At 34.1% G+C, this 25,139-nt stretch overlaps 1 protein-coding gene across 3 annotated transcripts in view; it reads right to left on the bottom strand.

Moving 5' to 3' along the window:
- Nucleotides 1-25,139, bottom strand: part of LOC120625896 (cAMP-specific 3',5'-cyclic phosphodiesterase) — a 504,305-nt gene that overhangs the window by 314,090 nt on the left and 165,076 nt on the right. For 2 of the 3 annotated variants that reach the window (XM_039893161.1, XM_039893160.1), the window contains exon 2: nt 17,413-17,653. The exons of the other annotated variant lie outside the window; for it this stretch is intronic. In XM_039893161.1, the coding sequence (XP_039749095.1) occupies nt 17,413-17,558 (146 nt within the window). In that variant the 5' untranslated portion in view covers nt 17,559-17,653. The remainder of the gene's footprint in view (nt 1-17,412; nt 17,654-25,139) is intronic. 3 annotated transcript variants of the gene reach the window in all.

The following is a 25,139-nucleotide window of genomic DNA, read 5'->3' as shown; positions in this document are numbered from 1 at the left end:
CAGCTTGCTAATTCTCATATTGCTAAATAAACAATAGATCTGCGAAAAGGAACTACAGAATTGAAAAAGACAATCATGGTCTGATTTTATAGGTTTTTCTCGGCTTGGAACTTTGTACATATTGCAGCACATTCCGAAATTGAGCGAACGAATAAGGATAAAAGGGAGAGTTAAGGCATTTCGATCCAATTTTCACACAACTGTCTTCTCTTATTTTACAAATAAAACTGGAACGTGCCTCTATCAGGTGTACCTAAAGGTGCATTTAAGCTAGATGTCATTTCAGCTAACTATTGGGTGTGATTTTGTGGGTTTTTCCTTTCACGCAGCAAAGGTCCACAGATTGACGTTTTTTATATGCAGAAGATCGGTAATTGGTCAAAGAGTGCGGTAGGCCATCATTTCACAAAAATGGAATGCAATGGAAAACCCAACTGATATTACCTCTTCATGCTCTAAAATGGCTTAACACTGACGAAATGGATTTTGATAAATATAAGTAATTATTAAATTATGTATAATTATGTTTAGACGGCCGACTGGTGCAGTGGGCAGCGACCCTACTTTCTGAATCCAAGGCCATGGGTTCGATTCCCACAACTGGAAAAATGTTTGTGTGATGACCATGAATGTTTTTCAGTGTCTGGGTGTTTATCTGTATATTATAAGTATTAATGTATATTATTCACAAGGAAGCAAGTTCGAAAGCTTTAATCTCAAAGAATTCTGGAGTAAAGATGCTGTAGTTAGACCGTATCACTTGAAAAAGATCTCTTTACTAGCTCCCAAGTAAAAAATAAATATGTAGGTATTTAAAAAGCCATAATATGAGTATAGACATATGGGTAATTGTGCAAGTGACATGACAGTTTTGGAGAGGCTTTTAATAAATTCCAAGTCCCTCGAGATGAAGGCGAATATCGTAAATTGGTTGCGAATGTCTTTACTATAATGCTAAGTGTATTTGTTGACTTGTTTGGTCTTATTGGCATTTCTTCCATTATTGTATTGATTTAAAAAGATAGCTATGGTAAACTAATAGAATTTGCAATTTAATTTGGTCTGTTAACTATGACCTGGCTGGCAGGAGATTGCCACAATCCCTTAAGCAACTACGTAGTAAAATTCCATTCTGTATTGTGTAAGAACACGAATTTATATTTGCTTTTAAAAAGTAGAGCAGTACAAAAAGTAGGGTAGGTGCTAGGGCAAGTTTTTAGTTTTTTAGCCATCTAGTGAGCTAACTAAAATCAATCGTACATACATGTAGTACTAACGATTGATTTAAGTTAGCAAAATGTTTTGGTTTTTTTAAATATTTATACTTATATTATAAATACTTATGTTGGCCTTAACTACTGCACCAATTGTCACTAAATTTAGCGCCAAGATAACTTTGCATAGGTAACACTGTTCGGCTCAACGGTAAACCGTGAACGGATCTTGATGATATCTGGCCCTCATGAAGGAGAGGAGTACTTGAATTCTGGAGATGGACATAGGGCACTCTTGTTGCTCGTAAGCTCCAGAGTAAAGTTCGCAGGGGGCTTCAAGAAATCATTTGATACATATAATGTACAGCTTCAAATTATACCGATCTTTGCGAAATCTTCGCTTCCTGGAATAGACGACTTTTTTTTACAAACGGTTTCCGAGGATTTTTTGAAAACTTGGACGAAGTCACAGGCAACTGCTTGCTTTTAAAATAAAGAATTGCCGCAAATATAATTTTCCATATAATTAAAATCAGGAGATAAAATATTGTTATTTAAATGTATTTGAAAGAAACAAAGTTCTGTAAAGAATTCGAACAATAAACGACCTCGAGAGGGCGCCCTCGGGATACAATGTCGGCCTTAGTTCCCCAATGGTAACTAATTAAAATCGTTTAATAATATGTTTTCTGTAAAACGTGCCTCAGTTTTCAGTTGAACAGTTACGTAGGTAGCTGAATTATCAAAACCAGAGGTTTTATAATTTAAGGCATTAGATTTTAAATTTTAATATAATAAAACCAAGTAATCTAATTTAACATTATATATTATACATTCGTAGATAATTGCTTTGCTGCTGATTGAGAGTTTTATTTTTAATTACACATCACAGATAAACCACGGGTCAGTAAGTATTGCTCGAGGTTCACTCTTACCTAGTCTTTTTAGACTGTTTATTGGCGCAGTAGGCAGCGACCCTGCTTTCTGAGTCAAAGACTGTGGGTTTGTTTCCCACAACTGTAAAATGTTTGTGTGATGACTGTTTTTCAGTGGGTGTTTAGGTGGATATTATATGTATTATTCATTAAATAATATTCATCAATCATCACAGTACCCATAACACAAGCTACGCTTACTTTGGGGCTAGATGGCGATGTGTGAATCGTCGAAGTATATTTATTTATTGTTATTTAGATATTTCTTTAATTATTTATATTTAAGGATCATTATTATCAACCATTTACCAACCCACTCAAGGGCACCTTTAGTGGGCAGGTAATGGGTTTTTCTCAGAATAAGAAGGGCCGTGACCACCACGCTGGCAAAGTGCAGATTGTTAGACTTCTTCACGTCTTTGAGTCCATAGGGGAGGCAGCAGACTAGTCCAGTTTATAAATGTAACATTTTACCAATTTTTTTATATATTCCCTAGAAATAGCTCTAACGAAATAGACAGGTAGGATAAAAACTAACAAAATGTTTCATCTACCTGGAAGATTCTGTTTTTCGTACTCGCTCAAATTGAAGTTTTGAATAAGTAATAAACTTTGACGTGCCCTATCTCGTCTGCGTCCGTAAAAATCTTGTTTTCCATGAATACGAGCGCAAAATCAATTAAAATGACAAAGAACCGCTTACTGAGAGTTTATTTTTATAATAATGATGTTAAGTATATCTTTGCGATTGTATCTAGTAAACGTAAACAAGTAGAGGTATTCTAGTTTATCAAGTATACACTTAGTACTGTATACCTCAGTCCAGTTTCATTTTCATTTGCACCATTTTCCCTTAAAAAATATCCGATAACTGTCTCTAGGATATAGACATTTGTGATTATCTGTTATTTTTTCTTTTTTAAGTATCTACGTGTTAGCCCAAGACCGCAATCTCATCAAATGGTAAGTGATTTTACAGTCTAAAATGGTAGTGGGCCAACCCGTTAGTGGCATTTATGAGACATATTTACGTGACATCATACCTGTCTGAGAGCCTCCCACCAAACCAGACCAGAGAAAATTCCAAACATTACGAAATCCCATTTTACACTAACTCGGTCTAACGGGAACTATCGGAACTAACGGGACTAACAGAAACTCTCCACATAAATGCAGCGCTTAACACAGCGCTCGCTGGGATGTCGTCAAAAATCGGTGTTACTTAGCCTTTAGTCAAAAAAATTACTTTATACAAGTAGGCCCATAGGTGGCACTTTTGATGCGTACATTACAGGAGAAGTACACAGTAGTGAGATGGCGATAACCATATTCGTAAACTTGAACTAAATCTACGAGGGTTCCAAACGCGCCCTGGTCTAATTAGAAGCCCACAACAAACTAAGCCGGGTGTTTTTTTTGTTATAACCATAAAATTATTAGAAGACAATGGTTAGAGCAATAATTCACACCCAAGCTTTTTTATCGATTACGTAGTCCTCTAGCCTTGTTAGCCTGACTTGTGTAACAAAGCATATTTTTTTTACGGTCGGTTGCATAAATGGACTTTTACCCAAAGAACATTGATACACAAGAACAACCAAGTCCATTAAATGGTAAATAATAAATTGACAGGGGCTCTGTCGCTGGCCGATCCGTTCTTTTGCTCGGGCCTAATCCTAATTATTTATGTATGTTATTGTTTATACCTACGGACCTTAAAGAGGTAAAGTTCAAAAACATCCAGTAAAACAAAACTAAGTTACAGCATGAAAAATATATAGATATTTGGAAACTATACCTACAAAGAAGACCCTCTGCATCATTTTGTCTATGATATATTCATCTTATTCAATTTATCATAACGAAATACACATTATGTATTTATTCCAAGAATAGCAATAAAACGAAGCGTATAAAAACCTTGTTTATTGAAGTCGAGGCTGTTATTGTTATTTCAAAGCAATAGCTTCTAAATACTAAACACAAGAACCTCAACGTCTGTCTACTAAAACTAAATCGTGATGAAAAATAAAACTTGAGACCCGAAATTGAAGCAAACATTACAATTTGTATCACATAAATATTAAAAATGTTTAACTCAGGAACAGCGACATCTCTGAGCAAAGCACTAAAACAGGTCTTACCTCGTTTCAGAACCAACAACAGTCCAACCCCGCCTTCGTCGCACGGCGCGAACTTCAGCTGAAACCACGCGGTCTCGAGTTTTCCGGTGCCGATTCGCGTTGGCCATTAGCAGTGCAGTGGCGCCCTCCTCTAGTTCAGCTATAGGCAACATGGTTCAAGTACCAACCAAATGTTCAAAACACCGTTCAGATGTCACCACTGAGCACAATTCTCGGTCACATTTCAGAAGTCTTTCGTTTTGTTTATTTTCGTGATTAAATTTCTTAGACTGTAATACAAAGTAGCAATTAAAACTGATTCCCAAATTTTATGTTAGCCGTATTACCTTGGTTTATAGCTTGTTCCAATTTGTTTTACTTCCAAAATGGTTTATTCAGTTTATTCACTTGCGCTTTATCACAATATCGAAGCGCGTATAAATCTATAAGCAACATAATTACGAGGTTTGAAAGTTGGGCTTTTTTTCTGTGTAGAATATTCCTTATGTGAAAGGATATTTTTTACTTATGGAACTATAAGAGATAGCGTAGTACATAGTGTGCTTCAGTAGTCTATTTTAAAGGAAGTCCGGAAGTCTAGGTTGGTGAAATTTTCCAGTCTATTTATTACGTCCAAAGGCACAATTTTATTATGGTAATTTAGGGTCTTTAGGCTGAATAAAACTTAGCTTAAATTATATTTGAAAGTCTGATTATGTTTAAATGAACATATTTGGGTTGATTTAAATTGGTCGAGCTTAGGTATTAAATCCTTGAATACAATTATACTTTATATCCCGGTGTATTTTTAAATATGCCTTTTGGTGGTACAAAATGTAAAGAAGGCTGAGATTACATTGCGGCTGTCCTTATTTCTTTGTATACAAACAAAATGAAAAATGATGCCCCAGTTTTGACTCTATATAAAGTTTGAGTCGTAAAAACGTTATTTTTGCCGACAATAATTTGTGTGAAAAATGGTGGTTTAAGATATTGTGTACACCAAAAGGAACTTTTACATAGCATAGCAAGAAAGTAAAAAAACATTAAGATTCATTTTATCGCCGTCCAGGGACAAAGTACCGCTCTGTATCCGCCAATTTGAGGGTATACAGGCTTTACCAATTATTATCGTACTATTACTTAGTAATTTAGTAATAATAATCGTGACGCAAAGTACAGTAGTAGTAATAAGTAAAAAGAGTATCTTCACGACACGAGGGTGAATTTATTCTTATTTAAAATTTCTTGACAGAATAACCAAATTACGAATGATGTCATGACAATCAACTGCCTCGGCGGTCTAGATAGTTAAAGTTATTTGAATTACGGCTAGTTCTCAATTAATCTTTAACTAAGATATAAAGACAGTATGGCAGGTTCAATGGCGCAATTTGAGAAAGCTATCCCTGACATAAATTATCTAACGATTGAAAAGCTTGCCCTCAAGGGAATAGTTTTCTTTATTAAACCTAAACTACAAATATAGTAGACAAGCGATTGACAATTTATTAGGTTTTAGAATCAAGCAAAAATGAAAATGAAAATCATGACCCAGTTTTCAACCTATTTAAACTTTTTGAGCACACAAAGCTTTCCTTTGTCCGGAGTTCCGGACAATTAATGATGGACATAAACATGTCAAAGATGCTTATTGCATGAAGGTAATAAATCTGACTTTCGTTCAATTGTGCATAGCGTTAAGAATAAATTACATTCTATTATTCATGGAATGTATATATGTCGTAATTAATTAATTCACATGTGACATGAACAAGACGTCACTGTATTATAATCTGTAGATTTTTTTTATAATATGGGAAGACCATCAACCTTTAAAATAGCAATGGTAATAAATTATCTAAAATTGGCACCAAATAACTTTGATCTTGAAGCAATCCAAGAATAACTCAACTATCAAGCAGTTAGCACAGAAAACTCTTTTTATTAATAGATGGATACTATTTATATAAGCTCTAAACCATCAAGTCAAATTATAATTGACTTGATGGTCTATAAAGTGATATAATTTCACCACACTATTTCTAATTACGTACTATAATTTTTAGTAGCTATGCGCTAAGCAATAAATGTCTTCATATCTTTGAATCTTTTGAATATAAGTAATTTAGTTTTGTAAATTTTTGACCTTTTCTCACTTATTATTAAGTAAATCAAGGTATTCGTAGGTTTTAATGTGTTTAAGTTTATGTCACTCTTTATTAATTTGCATAAAATACGCAAAGCATCTGATGAAAGTGACCAACGAACAAATTGCTTTTATATCTATTCCTAGCCCTACATTAACAGTACCTGACATGAACAGCTGATACTGCAGCTGGTGACATATTGGTAATTAAAGGAATGCATCGTACAATGATGTATATCTAAACGATTTCTTCTCATACATATTTTATTAATAATATGGTGGATAATTGTTACAAATTATAAAGAAATTACGAAAGGTGCCAACAGGTCTTTAGTATTAAGCCTCCGCTGTCCGTCTGTCCGGCCGTTTGATTGTCAGTAAGCTGTATCTCATGAACCGTATATCCATATACCCGTATAACAAGAAATAATAATAATGTCAAAAATGCAAAATTAAAGGGGCTCTACCAGAAATATATTTCTTTGGTGTTTTTTGCTTGACCTTAATAATTTTAAACGGTACCATTTAGTGTTTTATAGTGAACTTTGTTACGAAATCATTTGTTTGTACGTCCAACTCTTTTTGAATAATTTATAATGGCTGTGTCATACAAAATACAGACAAATGATTGGTACCAAGTACTATTATAAGCGTTAAAGTAGCGTAATAACTATAAACGTTTCTTTTATTCCGTAGTCAACTACGGAACGCTAAAAAAGAGGTTGTACATAAAAAATAATTAACAGCGACTTTTGTAACACATACCCTTGTAAAAGTAATTTCCTCAAAAAGATCACCAGGCAGTGAGACAAGTGTGTTTTATTTCAAAAGAAAAAAAACATTTTCAGTTTTTAATATTCAGAACGCGGTACATGTAAAATATTACTGACATAATCCATATTCTTCTTATTCAGCGAGAGTTTGCTACAACCCGAGGGCAAGCTATTCCCAAATCACATCATGGAGTTTTTCGTGACACCAGGCCTTTTTCTCATTGTGATGTTAAAATATATATTTTAGCGATAAAATAACAATTGGTATCGCTGGCCCTTGTATTTCTTTTTTTACTGGCGAAATTTGTATAAATGAATAAAGGGATGACAAATACCTATAGAATATTAAATTTAATTTTAAATAAACTCACTTTCAGTTAGTTTTGTAAACATGACTATTTCCTTTACATTTTTATTACTGGTGTTATTTTTTTTTATTCCGCTATATTGTTTTTTTTATATTACATATAACAATTTTATTTTAATTTTAGAATTACATTAAGAGTGTATCTTCAAACCTAATGCATTAGTTTATATTTCGATTCACGTTCTCAGATTTAATTGCTACTTTACGAAAACTAACATCCAATTCACTGCATCGCAAGATCACTATCACACAGAAATTTAGCACCAATGACGAATCAAATTAATGCACTTAACACACTTGTCTCAATTAGCCCATGAATACGAGCATACTTTATCAGTATATTTCAGTTTTGAAGTTATGTTGACCAGCGCGTCGTATAGACTGCGCGGGCGCCTTGGCACGTGTACTGCAAGCTCTAGCGCCGAGAAAGCGAAGGCGTCGACGCAAACACTCCGCAGTAATTTCCGTCAAAATCGGAAAAATTGACGGTAATATATCAACGTCTGACAATTACTCTAGCGGCGCAAAAAAAAACTGAAGCATCCAAAAAAACTGTTCGTATCACATATACAAACTTTTTTCACCCTCAAACCTGTAGGCGATAGGTTTGTGCTTTTTTCAGAAAATGGCTTCATTAATTACTATATGATTAATGTATATATTTTTATTGTTAATGAAAAATTTCCTAAACTTCATTTTTTGTTATTCAATGTAGTGTAGTATTTAACACTGCTCGCGTTAGTTCTAAAAAGTAAGGTTTTTGGTGTTTCTGCCAATTAATAGTACACTGACCAGAGCGAAGAAATAGCGCCTCAGGAAGCATCTACAAGCCTGCCATTTCACTTTGGAGTAGCATTGTGGAATTGAATAAATCTATCTTATACAGTATATGCAGGGTAATCTTTTCGCGGAACGACACGATAGGAAGGAAATGTTTTAGGAAATCGATTGCTAAAGGGTTGACGGATGCGTAATAAATTCGAATTCCAATGCGACGAATGTTCATGAGTCTCACGCGACCAAATGGCTTTGCCAGTTTTCGAAAATTTATCTATTTGAACCGCAGATCCATTTAGTTTATCTTTAATATAAATCAAATGTATACCAATTAATTATACTAGTTATTCTATGAATCATCTGATACATCTATTACTGCTGTGAGCTACATCTGTACCCGTGGCTTCTCCCTTTTTGTGTAGATAAAAGCATGAATTGGTACAAAATCTATCTAGGATACAGTAATAGACTTTTTTTATGTCAAGTTGTTCAGTGGGTGAGCCATGCATTGGTTACAAAAATGAGCAAACAGCTTCCACATAATATGGATTTCATTTAAGTCTTTATCAATAGCGTAGCTTCATCAATATATACTATATATAATACTTTGTTTAGATTTTCGGACTTCATAATGGAAAAACAGAACCCATATAGGATCTCTTTGTTATATGCTGTATGTACGTCCTTACCACGTCAAGGCCCTTTTTTATTTGAAGTATTATCTGCGTAAACAATATCTATTGGAAAAATTTTATCCGATTTATTGAAGCACATGCAACTTCCCTTTGCCTTGCAGGCACTATTTAAACTCCGATCGAGAATAAATTGAGGATGAAAATGCTCATGTTGGAAAGCGATTTTTCGGTAGGTTGCTTCCCTATGAAACAGCTGTAGGCACTCAAGGTTTATACCGTAGGTCTTCTGGGATATATTAAACTGGAATATATTATCTACTATCTAAAAGATGGTCGGGTGGACTTGGTACCACCTTTTCCCATCCAAAACTACCTTCGTAATTTATTGATTGTTTCCGATTTTCAGCTGTTCCTTTGAGTTTCTCCTTTTATTTTTTTAAATTTATTTTAAGCCACCCTAACATTAAGGCAAAAAAAAATACATTCGGTTATGCAGTTTCTGAGTGAATTCCACTTAGACCAAGAATTCAATTTTTTTTTATATATATTTTTTACATTCACATTAAGTACATCGTAAACATAAAATTGACTCGTTGTTGGTGGTTTGAATATTGGACTAAAGATTACGAAAACCTAGATTTTATTTCGGCCTCGAATGAAATTGTTTAATTATCCTATAGGAACAGTTTATTTGAGAGATAGATATGTGATCACGAATAAAAATTAATAGAGACAATTGCCTATTACTTAATTTAACTATTCTGTAAAATTATTCTGTAAATTTTTAAGTAAGTGTGTACAAAAATCAGATGTAAGTTATTTATAAAAATAACTTTTTCAATAGCTACACTTAGTAGCTCTTAAATATCTGTTTTGTTTAGATTTAGTCCTTAAACTCGCTATAACTTCTAAATGAAATGTTTGATTAAAATGAATTAAAAAGTAAATACCCTTAATGATGAAACTATTTATTTGGATGAGAAATAATACTGGGATACAAATGATACCCACTATTGCTTCTACCGGCAATCCAATTAAATTTTAGAACACCAAAGCTGTTATTGAGACTTAACTATATACTATATACTACATAAGTGATGTATTCAATAATGAATACATTAATTATGTAGTACATATATTTTATGTATAAACAATAGTTTTTTGGTGCACGCAAACTAATGAATTTTATAGGCAAAATTTGCTACTTTGCGTTAAATTATTGCAATTTACTCAAGGATCTCAAATATTATAGCCTTTTTTACTTCCTGAAAACTTAGCTTTATTTAAGAAAAAAAGTTGTTAAAATCGGCCCTGTTGTTTCGGAGTCAAACAAACAAACAAAAATCTTTCCTCTTTATGATATTAGTATAGATATGAAATAACCATTTTTGTAAATGAAAAATAAGACCACTACTAGTGTTATTTTTTTAGTACCTACTGCTTTTATGACGGCTAGTAAAAAATATTTACAAACGGAAAAAATAGCAGCGTATATTTTCGCGCTTCGGATATCTATAGACGCATATAAAGAGATTGATCCCACAAATGTACGGTTTTATGAATATTGGATATGAAGATGGTACTATTCATATAATCGTCTACGTGCGGCGTGTTTACGCGCAGCGAGACTCGGGAGACGAAAATAGACGGTGGCAGAGTTTCAAATATGTCGCACTGTCCTAAACTTCAACTCATCAATTTCCCGTAATGTCATAATAGCAGTAAAATATTTCATATTTGAAGTGTTCTTAAAAAAAAATTGCGAGTAAGTGTGCCCACGTGAAAGAAGTGAAAATTCTTACGCTTATTTTCATTCGCTCACTTAGCCACTGAGTTGTGTATACTTCATTATTATCACATTACCAGCCCACTACAGAGCATAGGTCTCCCCTTAGAATGAGAAAGGTGTAGTAGCCCCTAGAGCACTTTCAGGCACGCAGGTTAAGATTAGGACCTATGTCGCAGCGGCAGGCGGCCACTAATCACTTCACATCATTTTATATGTATTAATGAAGTTCGCAAGTTCTTAACCATAAAGAAGTTTTAATAGCATCAATCATCAAGAAACAACTAAGAAATGGATATACATAATAAAAAGATGCATCGAATTGAAAATAAAAAAATAAAAAAATATAATCATTATCATCATTATCATCACCCTATCAATGACAACGTCAGGTTAGGTTTGGTTTTAGGTTTTTACCACCATTTCATTCTTATGCTTAAATGATTACTATAACATTTCAGTGATAATATCCGTGACCAACTGCTTAACGAAAATACTAACCACAACTCCAACGAGGCAGTTAAAATATAATCGTCTTCATTCATTCAAGCAATCTAAACATATTACGTACGACTAATAACAACGCTAATGTATTTTTCTTTCATTCTTTAAAAATGCTTTGAATTTCTTTCTCGAATAAAAAAATAGTTTGAAAGTTTTTACAATGCATTATTTGCCAAGAATTCGCTACGCTTTTTAGAGATCTTTTGATGAGAAATCAGCGGCATCATAAAGCGACAAGAGCATTTTGACAAATGAGTTCTAGACGCAAAGCTTTTTATTTAAAACTTTTTTGAAGATACTGAAAAAATTATTTCACAATATTTATTATCTAGGAATGGAAAAAAGAGCGGTATAGCCTACTGGTTAACTGAGTGATTTGCGTTTGTAATTGCAAACATTAAATATCATTTTCAACACCGGTAAAGAAAAACATAGTGAAAAACTTGCATGCCTGAGAATTCTCCATAATGTTCTCATAGGCGTGTGAAGTCTACCTAGTGAAGTCTATCTAGTCTAGTGGACTACGGCCTTATCCCCTTCTTGTTGTGGGAGGTGACCCTTGCCCTTTATTAGGCCGACAATGAGTTGATATGATGATATTGATACAGAATATGCGAATGAGTACATAATGTATATATGTCTATAAACCAGGGCTTAACCGTTCATATGAACGGTGAAGCCACAGGGCGCTCATAGTTAGGAGGACAAACAATAATGATAGAGAATTTTGTTATTAATTTAGAACTGCAAAAATACTCCTACTTTTGTAATTTAATTTACCCAATACTTTCCGTTGGTTTGGCAACACTGCTCGACAACGCCACCTAACTTAACTTTTTTTAATTATAAGTAACATATTGAATCTGTTTATATTTTTGTTTTATGTTGACATGGACGTTGTAACAGTCCTTCGCCTATAATAGCGCCATGAATTCTCAGTCAATTCCTGCTATAAAATTAGTGGTTGAGACAAAGATAGGTTTTCATTATGTAAGAATGTAGGAAGTCTCCATTTTCTAGACATAAAAAGGATCTTTTGTCCGTCCCCAGAACGCGAGACCGGATCTCAGTGCCGAAGTTTGTCTAAGATTTGTGCGGCGGCTATGCCTAATATTGGTAACAAACTAACAGACTCAGTTTGCCATTTATAATATTAGTATTGATAATATAAAGCTATCCACCCATGTGTACCGGATTTAAAGCAATTTAATGATTCAATTATCTTTATACATCTATCATGAAAAGGTGACTTTATACTACCCACGTTAAAGTATAACGAACTAAATGAATTTAAACTCGCTCTCGACGTAGCAGGTAAGTAAATCGAATCATGCAGCTGCCATCGATGTTTAACCCATACGCCAATTTATACCGTATCGCTTTAAAGGGGTTTGTATAAGCTTACGTAACTTAATAAAGAAACACATTTTCAGTTGGCCTACAAAACTTGTTACAACTTTGAAACGAATTGGCAAATAGTTTTTCGATAGATTTTTTGCATTTAGATCGCAAAACTGGTATTCTAACATCATTTTCATAGAAGTAGTGTATTACAATAGATAAAGGCTTGCTATATAATGCAATAAGCTGCAACGCTGTGGAATGCACTCCCTGACGATATATCTATATATCTTATTTTATTTATCTCTTTTAATAATTTATTATATTAGTTATTAGTAGTAAGTGTGTAAATTTATGTATTGTTGATTATAATTGCGATTTCCCGTCTCTCATGTATTATTGTGTATTATCGTTAAGGTTACCTGGCAGAGATCACTTTTAGTGATAAGGTCGCTTTTTGTTTTTTATTTGTTTTTTAAGTATATTTGTAATTTCTCCTTTACTACGCAATAAAGATGTTTAAATAAAATAAATAAATGATGTAGAATGTTTATACGTGTAGTTAAACCTACACGTATAAACACATCAACCTATTGGATTTCTTTGTTTGGAGAAACCATCAAACCTCTGGCTTCATGTAAAATAAGCTATTAAGTTTTTAGATTAATGAACTGTTAACATGAGCAGACTATATTATGTCAATAACACTAATTACGTTGATTAAACGCAATGCATCAAATTAAGGTGTCGTAATGCAGTGGCTTTTTGCGAATGTAAAATTTAAGTTAACTTTCCCAGATCAATCTAGTATAATGTACCTCTCTCGTATGATGGTAAAATGTCAAAATCGATTATTAATACGTATGCTGTCTGTTTTATGAGGATTTGTAGGAATAGTATTAGTTATTTTCATTGTTAATCCGTAGTGTTAAGTAAACTGGTTGGGCCTTAATAAATAAAAGTAAAATAAAATGATGAGTGTAACAAATAATAAATCTGAGTTGCTAGAAACAATATGTATATTCGCATTAAGTTGAATCTTGAATAGTTATAACTATTTACTCGCATCGTAGTATCTTAAAAACAAAGCTACTATCTTGAATTTTAATTGCATTGTTAATATGACATATTACCATTTTATGGAAATATCTTAATGCTGCTATCTGATATAAAATCACAAGAGATAGCAATGTCTATTACTAAATGCCAAAGAATCTTGAAAATTGAAGTCAATCAGTATTATTCGCGCTATACGAGTAGCATTCCGCGATGGGACGCGAAAACAGTGATTGGAATCAAACTGCTATTTCCTTCTTCCCAGATTGACTCATTTCCCACTAATCTTGTCAGTATGAATTGTTCCATACAAAGTTTGATAAACAATGTGCTAGGGTTGCTAGTCACATAAAAAAACTGGCAGAAAAATTGACTAGCTTTTGTAAATCCTTAAAGTTTTCTGTTGAAACGCGAAATAAATATGCAGTGTGTTTTCACGTTCTCACATTTAAACTGCGTAAAAACAGTGCACAGCTTTTGAAACATCAAACCACATCTATGCTTATAATAATGTATTAATAAGACCAATGATGTTTTGTAGAGCTGGTCCGCTGAGGCTCTTTATTTTAGCAAATCAAAAACAAAACTGTATTTATAAATAAGTCGGAGTTTATGAATAGTCGTAAATGAGTCGAAGAAAGAATATTGTCAAGAATCTGCTTGTAAACGCAATATTGCTAAGATTGCGGCAGGATACAATCATTCAGGTCTTGTCGTCAATGTTAGACGATTCAAACATTGTTTTGGAGGCATTATTCTGTAACTGTATAGATCAATACTACCAATACAAGAAAAAAGACGACCACTGACGCAGTCGCGACACTTATCTGTCCCTTAGCTCTCCTCAGTGCAAGAACATCAAGCCATCATCAGGAGAGATGTCATGAATCCACAACCTTTGAAAATTTTAAATTAAAGAAATACAAGTCCAAATCTTTAAAATCTAATTTTAAAAATACTCCACATCTTTTCAGGTGAAACTACCAAATGACTGGACTAAAGTTAGGCATGTCTCAGTAAGACAAATACATGACAAAAAACAGTTGAAGACATCGCTCTCAATACAATAGCCGAGGTTAAGATGACGCTCACATAGCTTGCCGTCTTTTGTTTTACTAATGTTCACGACAGGCGACTAGAGTATCTCATGAATATCTGATATTATTAATTGTTTTACAGACGGACAGTTGAAAACACCAGCACAATACCAGCACGACATATTCTTGAGTCATGTTGCAGCAATAATAACATACATATTCAAACCATTACTAACTCATTATCATTTTCCCAATGTCGTGGGGAAATTACAAAACACTTCTATCTATTATTAATATCTATTTTCATTCCATATATTTTGGAGGCTGCAAAACTTATGAAGTGAGTTTGAATAAAACAATAAACTCATAAAGGAACATAAGTATATCCACCTATATCTTTATTTCAAGGAAAATCTGATTTTTTGACTTTCAGTGCCAAACACCTGAATCATTGTTCAAGACACATTCAGGCTTATAAAATTTGAGGACTTCCTCCGATTTCCATGGAATCACCTTATCCATTTCTGACTTGATAACAACGGGATTACCTCGAAATGTTCCCAATAAAAGAATTTACAAAATTAAACGCATGAAAAGATGAAAAATTAAACATCAATACAGAACCACGTCATGTCCGTTAGTAAGGAAGTTTATTTCTTGAAAAATCGTTTTCCTCCAAAAATAAGGATTTCAGTACTACTTTTTAAGACTTAAATATTCATAGATAAATGTTATTTTATAAGTTTTGTGCAGTCTTAAATTAGCATTTTCAATCTCGGCGTATTGTAGTGTTTGCGACACTATCATAGAAACTGTCGAACTGTGCCCTTCTTAATTGAGTGCCCCTTCCCACATAGAATGGGTACGGACTTAGATTTACGCAGTTTAGGAACTCTGATCAATGATGAGGACGCCAGACTGCTTTGCTGGGCTATGTTCTGGAACATTAGGAGGGCAGTTAGAGCTAATGGGTCCATTATATAGTCCCTAGAGCATTCTTGGATCCATTTGCCAGTTGTCATCTACAAGTTGTTTCCAAAAAATCAGAGTAAACATTTACAAAGATAATATAAAAAATACCTAGGCAAGTTAGCTAAAACTGTTCACATGTGTTGTGTAACTCAAAAACTTTTATCTGCCACATTTCACTACAATGTCAAGTTAGCGTGACGTTAGAAAATTATGTAAATATGTTCTCTACTTTTTATCATCCCTAATGATTTTTATGCGTGATTTTAACCTATCTATCTTTTTGAGCGCACATCCTTATTATTCACAATAAAAAATCCTGTTTATTTAGTTAATGTGTAGCGAAATTTAGAACAGACCTTAATAGAATTCTAAAATAAAAGAACATAACTTTTAAACCTAGTAGTTAAATATTGGATTAAAGCAGCAAGCAAACCAGAATTTGTGACTGATTTTTCGCAGGCAACCCGTTCAAACCCGGCAAAATATACCACCGTGTTCATAGTTAAATAATCTTTATTTTCATTTAATTTTAATTCAATAATCAGACCGGTGCAAAATGCTAGTATCGATTTACCTGATTATACCTGGCTACCCGAGAGTTGTGACCGGAAAAGAATAGGCAACCTAACGTTTGCATATTCTATGGGCTTCATACTTTCGATTGGTATAGAATTTGTCTAATAATTAATCAAACTGGTGAAATGTTCAAAAACATTTTTTTTTTTAAATCATTAATTAATCATATCCTGGACTGAAATTTGTTAGACCACCCATATGCAATATAATTAAATATAAAATACGTTTCATCAAATAACCATCTCGGTGAAGGTCGCTTTATATCGGGATCCTATACTAACATAACATAGTGATAAGGCCGCTTTGTACCCTAGCACTAAGTACTATTACTGTTTTCTTTGTATTTTTCCTATTTTTTTGTGTTGCAATAAAGTTTTTCTATTCTATTCTATAACACTACTAATGTGCCTGTCCCCTTGTAAGTTTTAACTGTTAAACATATGAAATAAACCAGCCTAAATGTTCATCAGAATGATTTTCAAAACACACTATACGATACACTAAAACGTAATTAACACATAAGCACAATCTCCACAGTTTTCAGAAAATAAATCTCGAGTCAAATAATTGAACATTATTAGTTGTACCAAACAAAAATACAAGCACTATCGTTAAGTGAAGCATGTGATACAAATAAAGAAAATAACACTACAACTTTATGTATGTAAATGTCATTACATATTTTTCACATACGACCGGGATCATTGGACTCATCGCCGCCGGCATTTCTAACCAAATAGCCTGAAATAAGCCTCTTACGCACTGCAAGAATACAGATTTGTTTTAAGTCGACCTTCGGGCGTATTTGCCTCTTTTCTGTATAGATAATGAAATTGGTTGCTGGCATCCCAAAAACAACGCGAGTAACGTAAAAAACGAGTAACAAGACTTTTATTTAGAATAAACACAAATAACAAAAAGTGCTTGTTCTCTACAATTCTTCGAGTTGAATAAAACCTATAACAAAAAGGTACAATTATTGGTAGGCTAGTAATTAAGCAAGAAGCAAAAGGCTGTATGCCTTTTCCGCAAAATATCGATTCAATCCAATCAAAACATAAATGGCACCAGCTCTGCTCATACTATTTCTCAATACGGAATATTTAGTTGTACTGAACGTTTTGAGAGTACATCAATCTGAAAGTCTTTACTTAATCAAGAACTTACCCACATATCCACGAATGCCTTCGTCTAGGTATCGAAGCGAGCGTGAGTGCGAATGGTGGTAAAGCGGATGGCGGGTTGTCCGGCTCCTCCTGCTCAGGCGCACCGCTCACCCGCAACTCCGGCACTCGCAACTGGTGGCGACTCATCACAACGCTTTTTTTACAACATTTTTGCCACTTTGTAACCACTAGTCTTATTGCAACCAAACACTAATTATATCACTTGGGAAACTCCACAATCACTATAAGAAAAAAACATCGTATTAATATTCCTTACCGTTGTGTGCACATGTCTACGAAATATACAGTTTTTTTAATTTCTGATTAGATTCTTGCATGCATTAATGGAGTGTGTCTTCTTTATAAATATAATGATTTTTCTATTTAATTTTGTCATAATATGTTGCTACGCAGCTTCGTAGAGTACAGTTAATGCTCTTGGCGATGCCCTAGCTTTCACTAATTATATTATTATTGAAATAAATCCTTTCGTAGAGCTATCAGCAACGCTGTAAATAACTAAACTAAAAGGTTTCTTTACGCTTATATATAAGAGCGTTATACTTGTAATATATTTAACAAATTCACTTTTGAAAAGGTATATAAAGATAAGGGATTACTGGGGATGGGTAAAATATTTCGTCCTTTCAGCCTTTAATGCCTAGGCCTACGAGGTAATTACGAAATTTGGTTGGCTTTTTACTTTTAGGTGTATTGGAAAACGTACTATAATACACGCGTGCATTAATTAAGTCTTTGGCGCTATTAAAGTTCTCGCCAACGACCCACCTGGCTTGGAATTTATCGTCGGCTGCAAATTCAATTTTCGTAGACACAGGCCAGAACTCTCGTTTAAGTTAAGGGTACGGTGGAAGACAACACAGATGGTAATTTATTGTTTCTTAGATATAAGTAGGAGATCGTTATCTAGTCACGCTAGCCTTTATCACAGCAGCCTCGTGAATCTGTGTCTATATCTTTTTCTCGAGGAAAATGACAAGCTGTGGAATAATTATAATGATGCTGATATTATTGTGCTAAAATGTAGCTAAAGATGTTGTACGTAATTATAAAGGTGCAACTAAACAAATTGGGGTTAAGTATATGTTTTATAACTTTTATTACCAGATTCATTTTGGGCCTACAAATCTATACTATTAAACAATTGTGATAAAACACATTTATTATAAGGTTATGATGATGAATAATGATGACAAAGCTGCTTGGAAGCACACCGCTCCGCTTTCATCTCTCGAAAGTCAAAATAATTATTGTAAAAATGATAATGTATAAAATAGCTAAGTTTCTTGCCAGCTTCGTCACGGTAGAATCTGCCTACCAAACCAATGGTAGAGTCACTAAAAACAGCCACACTTGACGTTTCAAAAGTGCTTATATATTTATTAAATTAATTTTGAATTTGGAATCTTTGAATTTTACGCACAATGGTCACCGCTATCATACCGGGCACACTTTGTCTTTTGCTGGGCACACGTTTGGTAAAGAAGGGAAGGACTAAGAACCCACAAGCTAAAGTCCGCCAACTCGCATTGGAGCTGCCAAGGCCAGGGCTGCGAAGATTTTACCATTTAGTATAAAAGTGTGACTGACAATTATTATTGACGAAAAAGCCGATAACTATCGACTTTTCGACCGGGAGTCAGTCAGTCAGTATATAAGTACAGTATTCAAGATAAAATAACTGTTGCTGAATGTACGAGTACATAAATTATAATATTTCTACGAACATTGTCGCATCTGTTGGCTTTATGCCGACTCCGAAGCGCCGCGACCCTGCCTTCAGGGCTACCAATATTTCACGTCAGATCTTAAAAGCAAATAGACGTAATTAAAGATACAGGTGGGCGTCTACCTAACGATTGCGTTACGCTGTAGAAATGGGATGTTGCCTTTCCTATAATTTAAGTTGATTTTGGTTTTGGTTAACTTTTTTAATCGTTCTCAATTCTATGTTTAGAATGGCATGGTTGGCTCTCGTTAGTAGCTGTAACAAAGCTGACAATAATTGATAGCGTGTTCAAAGTAGGGATCATTAACTAGGCTGTTTTATTGTCTTAAACTAATACTGCCCACTAAGTTTATATTTACGCCTACTAGAAATTAATTAAATTTGAATTTGAATTTATAAAGTGATGGTACGAAGACTATCATTTGAGAGAGGAAACCTGTGCCTTAGTTTTTATTCTTAAATTAGGCTTAATTTACTTTTCCTTAACTAAAGTATAAAGAATACTGTATACTACGCGTGGGACACATCTCACGCAGTAGATAAGAAGTCTTGGTGAAGTGCGTCTAGATTATTCATATAAATAAAATCTATTAAGTATATCTCAGAGCATACTGCGATTTTTATATTGGCATCTTTTAGAAACTAAGTCATACTTCCAGATTAAGTCTACCACAATGCAATTAATAACACAAATTAATTTGTCAAACCATTAAATAAGACTTTACGATCTGTCTATGAGTAAATACATTTTGAATAAACAGTCAAACATCAAGCTATGAAGCTCTGTGCAAATAACTACATCTCGGTCGTATTAATTGATACGCGTTTCTCTACTCATAGAAATAGGTCACTTGTAAGAATTTCACACATCAATGTCGTGTTCTGATTGTGCCTAGTGGCTTAATTAAAATCGTATGACAATTTTGTGGCATCTACCAACGACTTGTTTTCCATTGCGTGGTTGCCATTCCAGTACCTTGGAATTGAGGTTAATAATAGTAATCTGCCATATCATTATATTACCGATCCACAACGGGGCAAAGTTTCCTTCTCAGAATAAGAAGGTATAAGCCATAGTCTATCCACCACGCTGGCCAATTATGGATTGATGGACTTCACATGTCTTCCAGAATAATATGGAAATTTCTTTGGCATGCAAGTTTGCTCACGATGTTTTCCTTCACTGTTAAACATAGTTTAATTGCTTGAAATGCACAGTATAACTTAAAAATTCGGTAACTCAGATCGAATTTGGTCCCGCGAAAGGGAGGCTTGAAGTCTTACCCACTAGGCTATCACCGCATCATTATAACTATAACTCCAAATGAATGCCTCATAACTTCTTTATTTGAGTTGTAAGATCAGTTAGTTTTATTAACAACTTTGCGGTTTCTATTTTAATTGGCTTATTTGTTTCTCATATTGTGTTTATAAAAATACCTGATCTTTATTTTGTCAGTTTGCACAAATATACCAGTAATACACGTACCTAAATACCCTTGGTTCTAGGTAAAACATATTATTATTTTGGGTTGCCATATTTTACGCCGCAACAGAGAAATGGATTGCAGTAATAATAGTTTATATTCCGGAAAGGGCTACAGGCGTCTTTGCATCCCGGAAAAATTTACGGTTCGTATGGGATAAATAGAAAGCGTGAAGCTGTTTTCAACTATTTTTGCTAAAGTGACTCATCGTTTTTTAATGATATTATTTTTAGGAAAGTATCTTCAGTCTTGGAATAACACAAAAGATCCTTTCTGCAAAGTGAATTTGTTTTTTTGCCCACTACAACTTATAGCACTTGATATTTTTTTTATTTTCCTTAACTTTTTGCATAGGAAAATAAACAACCATAAGAAAAACGGACAAAGAGCGAGGGCAGCTGGTCGAACATGAATGTGTGATATTTAATACAAGATAATATCTAAATGAATGATTCTACAGGGAAAATAGTTACCTGTAAAATTGGCTGCTAAATTCGACGTCGATTAAAAACAATCCCATTTATCGCTTATCTTTAATCAAAATCTATCGCACTGTGGGAATTGGGATAGGATAGGTAGGCAACCACGGATATCAATGTTTAATAAACAAGGGTGGAGCCGGTGAACGTATTTGCATTTAAAGCTGGAAGGTTTTAGGTGGGCATTAACAGATTAAAAATAAACTACTGGTACTAGTTACGTCCGATATTGCCTTTGCGAATAAGAGCCGTATATCGTTTTAAACATTAATGTAACGAGAATTTCAGCAAATGCCATACTACAAAACAAACGAAAGTGTATTTTCACGATAAGATTTGTGTAATAATTTAAGATAGCAACACATAGCCGTAATAAATGGTAATTTATTAATATGGCTACAAAGATTAATTGGGGTAATATAAGATATCTTTATACCGAAAAATCTAGTCATCATATCAACCCATTACCGGCCCACTACAGGGCAAGGCTATTCTCCCACAATGGGAAGGGCTTAGGCCGCAGTCCATAACGCTGGCTCATTGGACTCCACACGCCTTTAAGAACATTATGGAGAAGTCGCACGCATGCAGGTTTTCTCACGATCTTTTCCTTCACCGCTGAAGCAAGTGATTTTATAATTACTTTAAAATAAAGTTATTAATCTAAAATTGGGCCTCGTGGGTGGTACCTTCGTCTACGAAACATTTTAGGAATTGATAACATTACATGCGGATAGTAGGTAAACATAATATTTAAGTTTTGTTGTAAATTTTATAGGTAAATGTGTGTTAGTTTGGCCTTTCTTCACGCTCTAAATAAGCAATCGATCTTCTTGATTTTGGCAAAGAGTTAGTTAAGAGGACGGAAAGTAAATCTAGGATACTTTTTACGCCTGGAAAAAGAAGTGGTTCCCACGGGATTACTAAAAAACTGCACTAAACGCGGGCGAAGAACGCGGACAATAGATAGTGAAACATAAACCCGAGTCCGAAAATATAAGCAACTGAATACATCCTATTTTTTATCCTAAGAGTTTACAGGTGAAACTGTAGCGAACTTGGCCGTAATATAATCGATGATCCTCCGATGACCTTAACATTGTCAGTCAAAGCGCCTGTCGCGGATATCGGAGCAATAAGTCGAGTAGGGCGCAGTGTTGAGTAATCGGGGAGCGACCTTTGCGTGCGCGCCTTACGGACAGTTGCACGCACGCTGTAGCTACTTGCGATTTTAAGTCGACAGGCGCTTCCTTTTACACGCTTTTCACACGTCAATGTGAAATCTGTTTGCTTACTACCAATGCTTAAAGGAGTATTATGTTCAAATTACAGTTTATTTAACAACCATTAACTATTGAAATTAAGAGTTATAATAGGTAATTATAAATGATTCTGAGATTATGAATAAATAAATAAATATACTACGACAATACACACATCGCCATCTAGCACTAGCAAAGTAAGCGTAGCTTGTCATTGTGTGTTTATGAATAATATTTTTATGAATAATATACATAAACACTTAGAATATACATATACACACCCATAAAACTGAAAAACATTCATGCTCATCACACAAACATTTTCCAGTAGTGGGAATCGAACCCACGTCCTTGGACTCAAAATGCAGGGTCGCTGCAAACTGCGCCAATTGGCCGTCAATTACAATTCTTTTATTAATACTATACTTAATAATCTGTAAGCATCGGTAGTAAGAAGGCTGAACCTTTTAATATTATTGAGCTGGAATCTAATTTCCTTATTGTTAGTCAATAGGTTGAGTTTGTAACACGAAAATTAGACACAATATGTGCGGTAAGAAGTTACAGTAATTTTATAAAGATGTGTCAATTATATAAATATTTTTTTTTTTTTTATATAGTATCCTGTTAAATGGCAAAATAAAAAATATCGTAACTGGCAGGGTTTGAACTCTCATCTCTCCGGCAATCGCAGCCTAAATGCATTGCCAACTAAGCTAATAATGTGGTGTGTGATGTGTCAACATTGACATCGCAAAATACGTCTGCTCGTAGTTAACATTTTTCTGTCATAGATAACCGACACGTTTAACGCGCGATTACTACCAGTCGTATATGAAAACAAGCATAAATATTTTTTATGTTTTATATATTATTATTTACTATAAATGAAATGTAATGTTCTTAAAACCATAAACGTCATCGATACGAATCAAACAAGACAAAACTCGATGGGGCTGTTTCTACGTTTAGCTCCATCATGTCTGCAGATCAGCTATGTGTTGTTATAGTACTGAATTTCGATGCGATTTTACCATCAACCCTTTACCGGCCCGCTACAGGAGTCGGGTCTCCTCGCAGAATGAGAAGGGCTTAGGCGGTGATGGACAGCACGCTGGCCAAGAGCGGATTGTATACTTCACATACCGTTAAGAAGATTATGGAGAACTCTAAGGCATGCAACTTTCCTCACGTTGTTTTTATTCATCGATTAAAGCGAGTGATATTTAAATTGCTTAAGTTAAAAATGCACATAACTCCGAAAGTCAGTGGTGCGTGCCGGGTCTCGACTCCATGAAAGGAAAGCCTAAGCCGTAGCCACTACTACCGTAGCCGCTTCTCATCCAATTTACTATGCATGTAATGAGGGTCTTTAACTTGCAAGATTTGAGTTCGACAGACTCCGGGACAGGTGAGGCAAAGTAAATAAAAGCTTTTAAAATACTGTTGCGTTGAATAGACAGTTTAGAGAGAAATTTATGTGTATATTTATTGAAACCTATGAGTACCTAAAGAGTTCCTTTATTCATTGCTCTCCCAAAATACTACCTACTACGTATTGGCTAATCCAGCAACACTAGACAAGCTACATAAGCTTGTTGGTTTGTACAATGCAAAAAGAGTAGAAACGCCGATTGTAATGAGTGAGACAGTTCTCTTTTCACCTCACTAGCTCAGTAAACACGCCTTTGTTGCTTTTAAACCCAATGAGCAAAGTCACTGTTGCTCGCTCAGTGAAAAAGTGTTCTGAAGTTTAGAATGGTGTAAATCCGATATTCCTACTTTCATTGGTTTACAGATCTTACAGTTCATACTATGCTTTTAAGACGACCAGTTTTGGAAATAATTCATCCCAAAGTGTTGTTTCTTACAACTTGCATTTCTTACCTAGTGTGGTAAAAAATATAATTAGGTATGTGTTATAAAAGAGGATTGCGATTGATTTCTTATCCATTTGAGTCCACACTTTCCTTTATGGATTCTGACTAACGCTATGTTCATGATGCAATTAGAGAAATGCAAAAAATAAAAAATAAATGGAATATAGAAAATCTAATTGTACCTTGCGTTTAATAAAATATCTTCTTATTACCTACAGAAAAACTTAACCTTTGTTATCTAATTCCACTTTATTAATAACAACGTTTTGTATAGATTCATTAAACATTAACTAATTATTTATATTATAATTTCAACTTATAAAATAATACTGTAAATAGGTAGAATACAGTCGACTAGTAAATATGGAACTACTATCTATAATGAACAGTCTAGAATCAATATTTTGTACGTGATGGCCGGTCCGTCACACAACTTTCGGACAGATATTAAATCGCAGTTATTATTCAAAACACTATTCGCAAATCATTGACACGATTAAGACCACCGCGATCAAAGCCATGCCTAATTCGGGCATCGCAAACCGAATGACACCCTTTGTAAACAAAGGGTGTCAGTTCCGAATGTCGTTAGCAAATTAGAAAACCGCTCACAGAATTTTCAATGCGCAACTATGACATTATTATTTAGCCGTAAAACATATAATGGCAAAGTGTTTTTATATTGGCGAATAAATAAATGCAACAAAATAATGAGAAACAATACTGAAACACAGTTTATACTAGTTCAGTAGTCAATGAACAATTGAATGGTTTTACAATTACTCATAGGTATATTGCGATGTAAATGTACCTACCTAATAACGATAACCTATAAATATTATACATCTAAATAACTTGTGAAGTTTTACA

This window comes from Pararge aegeria, chromosome 8, assembly GCF_905163445.1.
Source record: "Pararge aegeria chromosome 8, ilParAegt1.1, whole genome shotgun sequence".
Taxonomy (NCBI): Eukaryota; Metazoa; Arthropoda; class Insecta; order Lepidoptera; family Nymphalidae; genus Pararge; species Pararge aegeria.
This window is presented reverse-complemented; position numbering and strand designations above follow the sequence as displayed.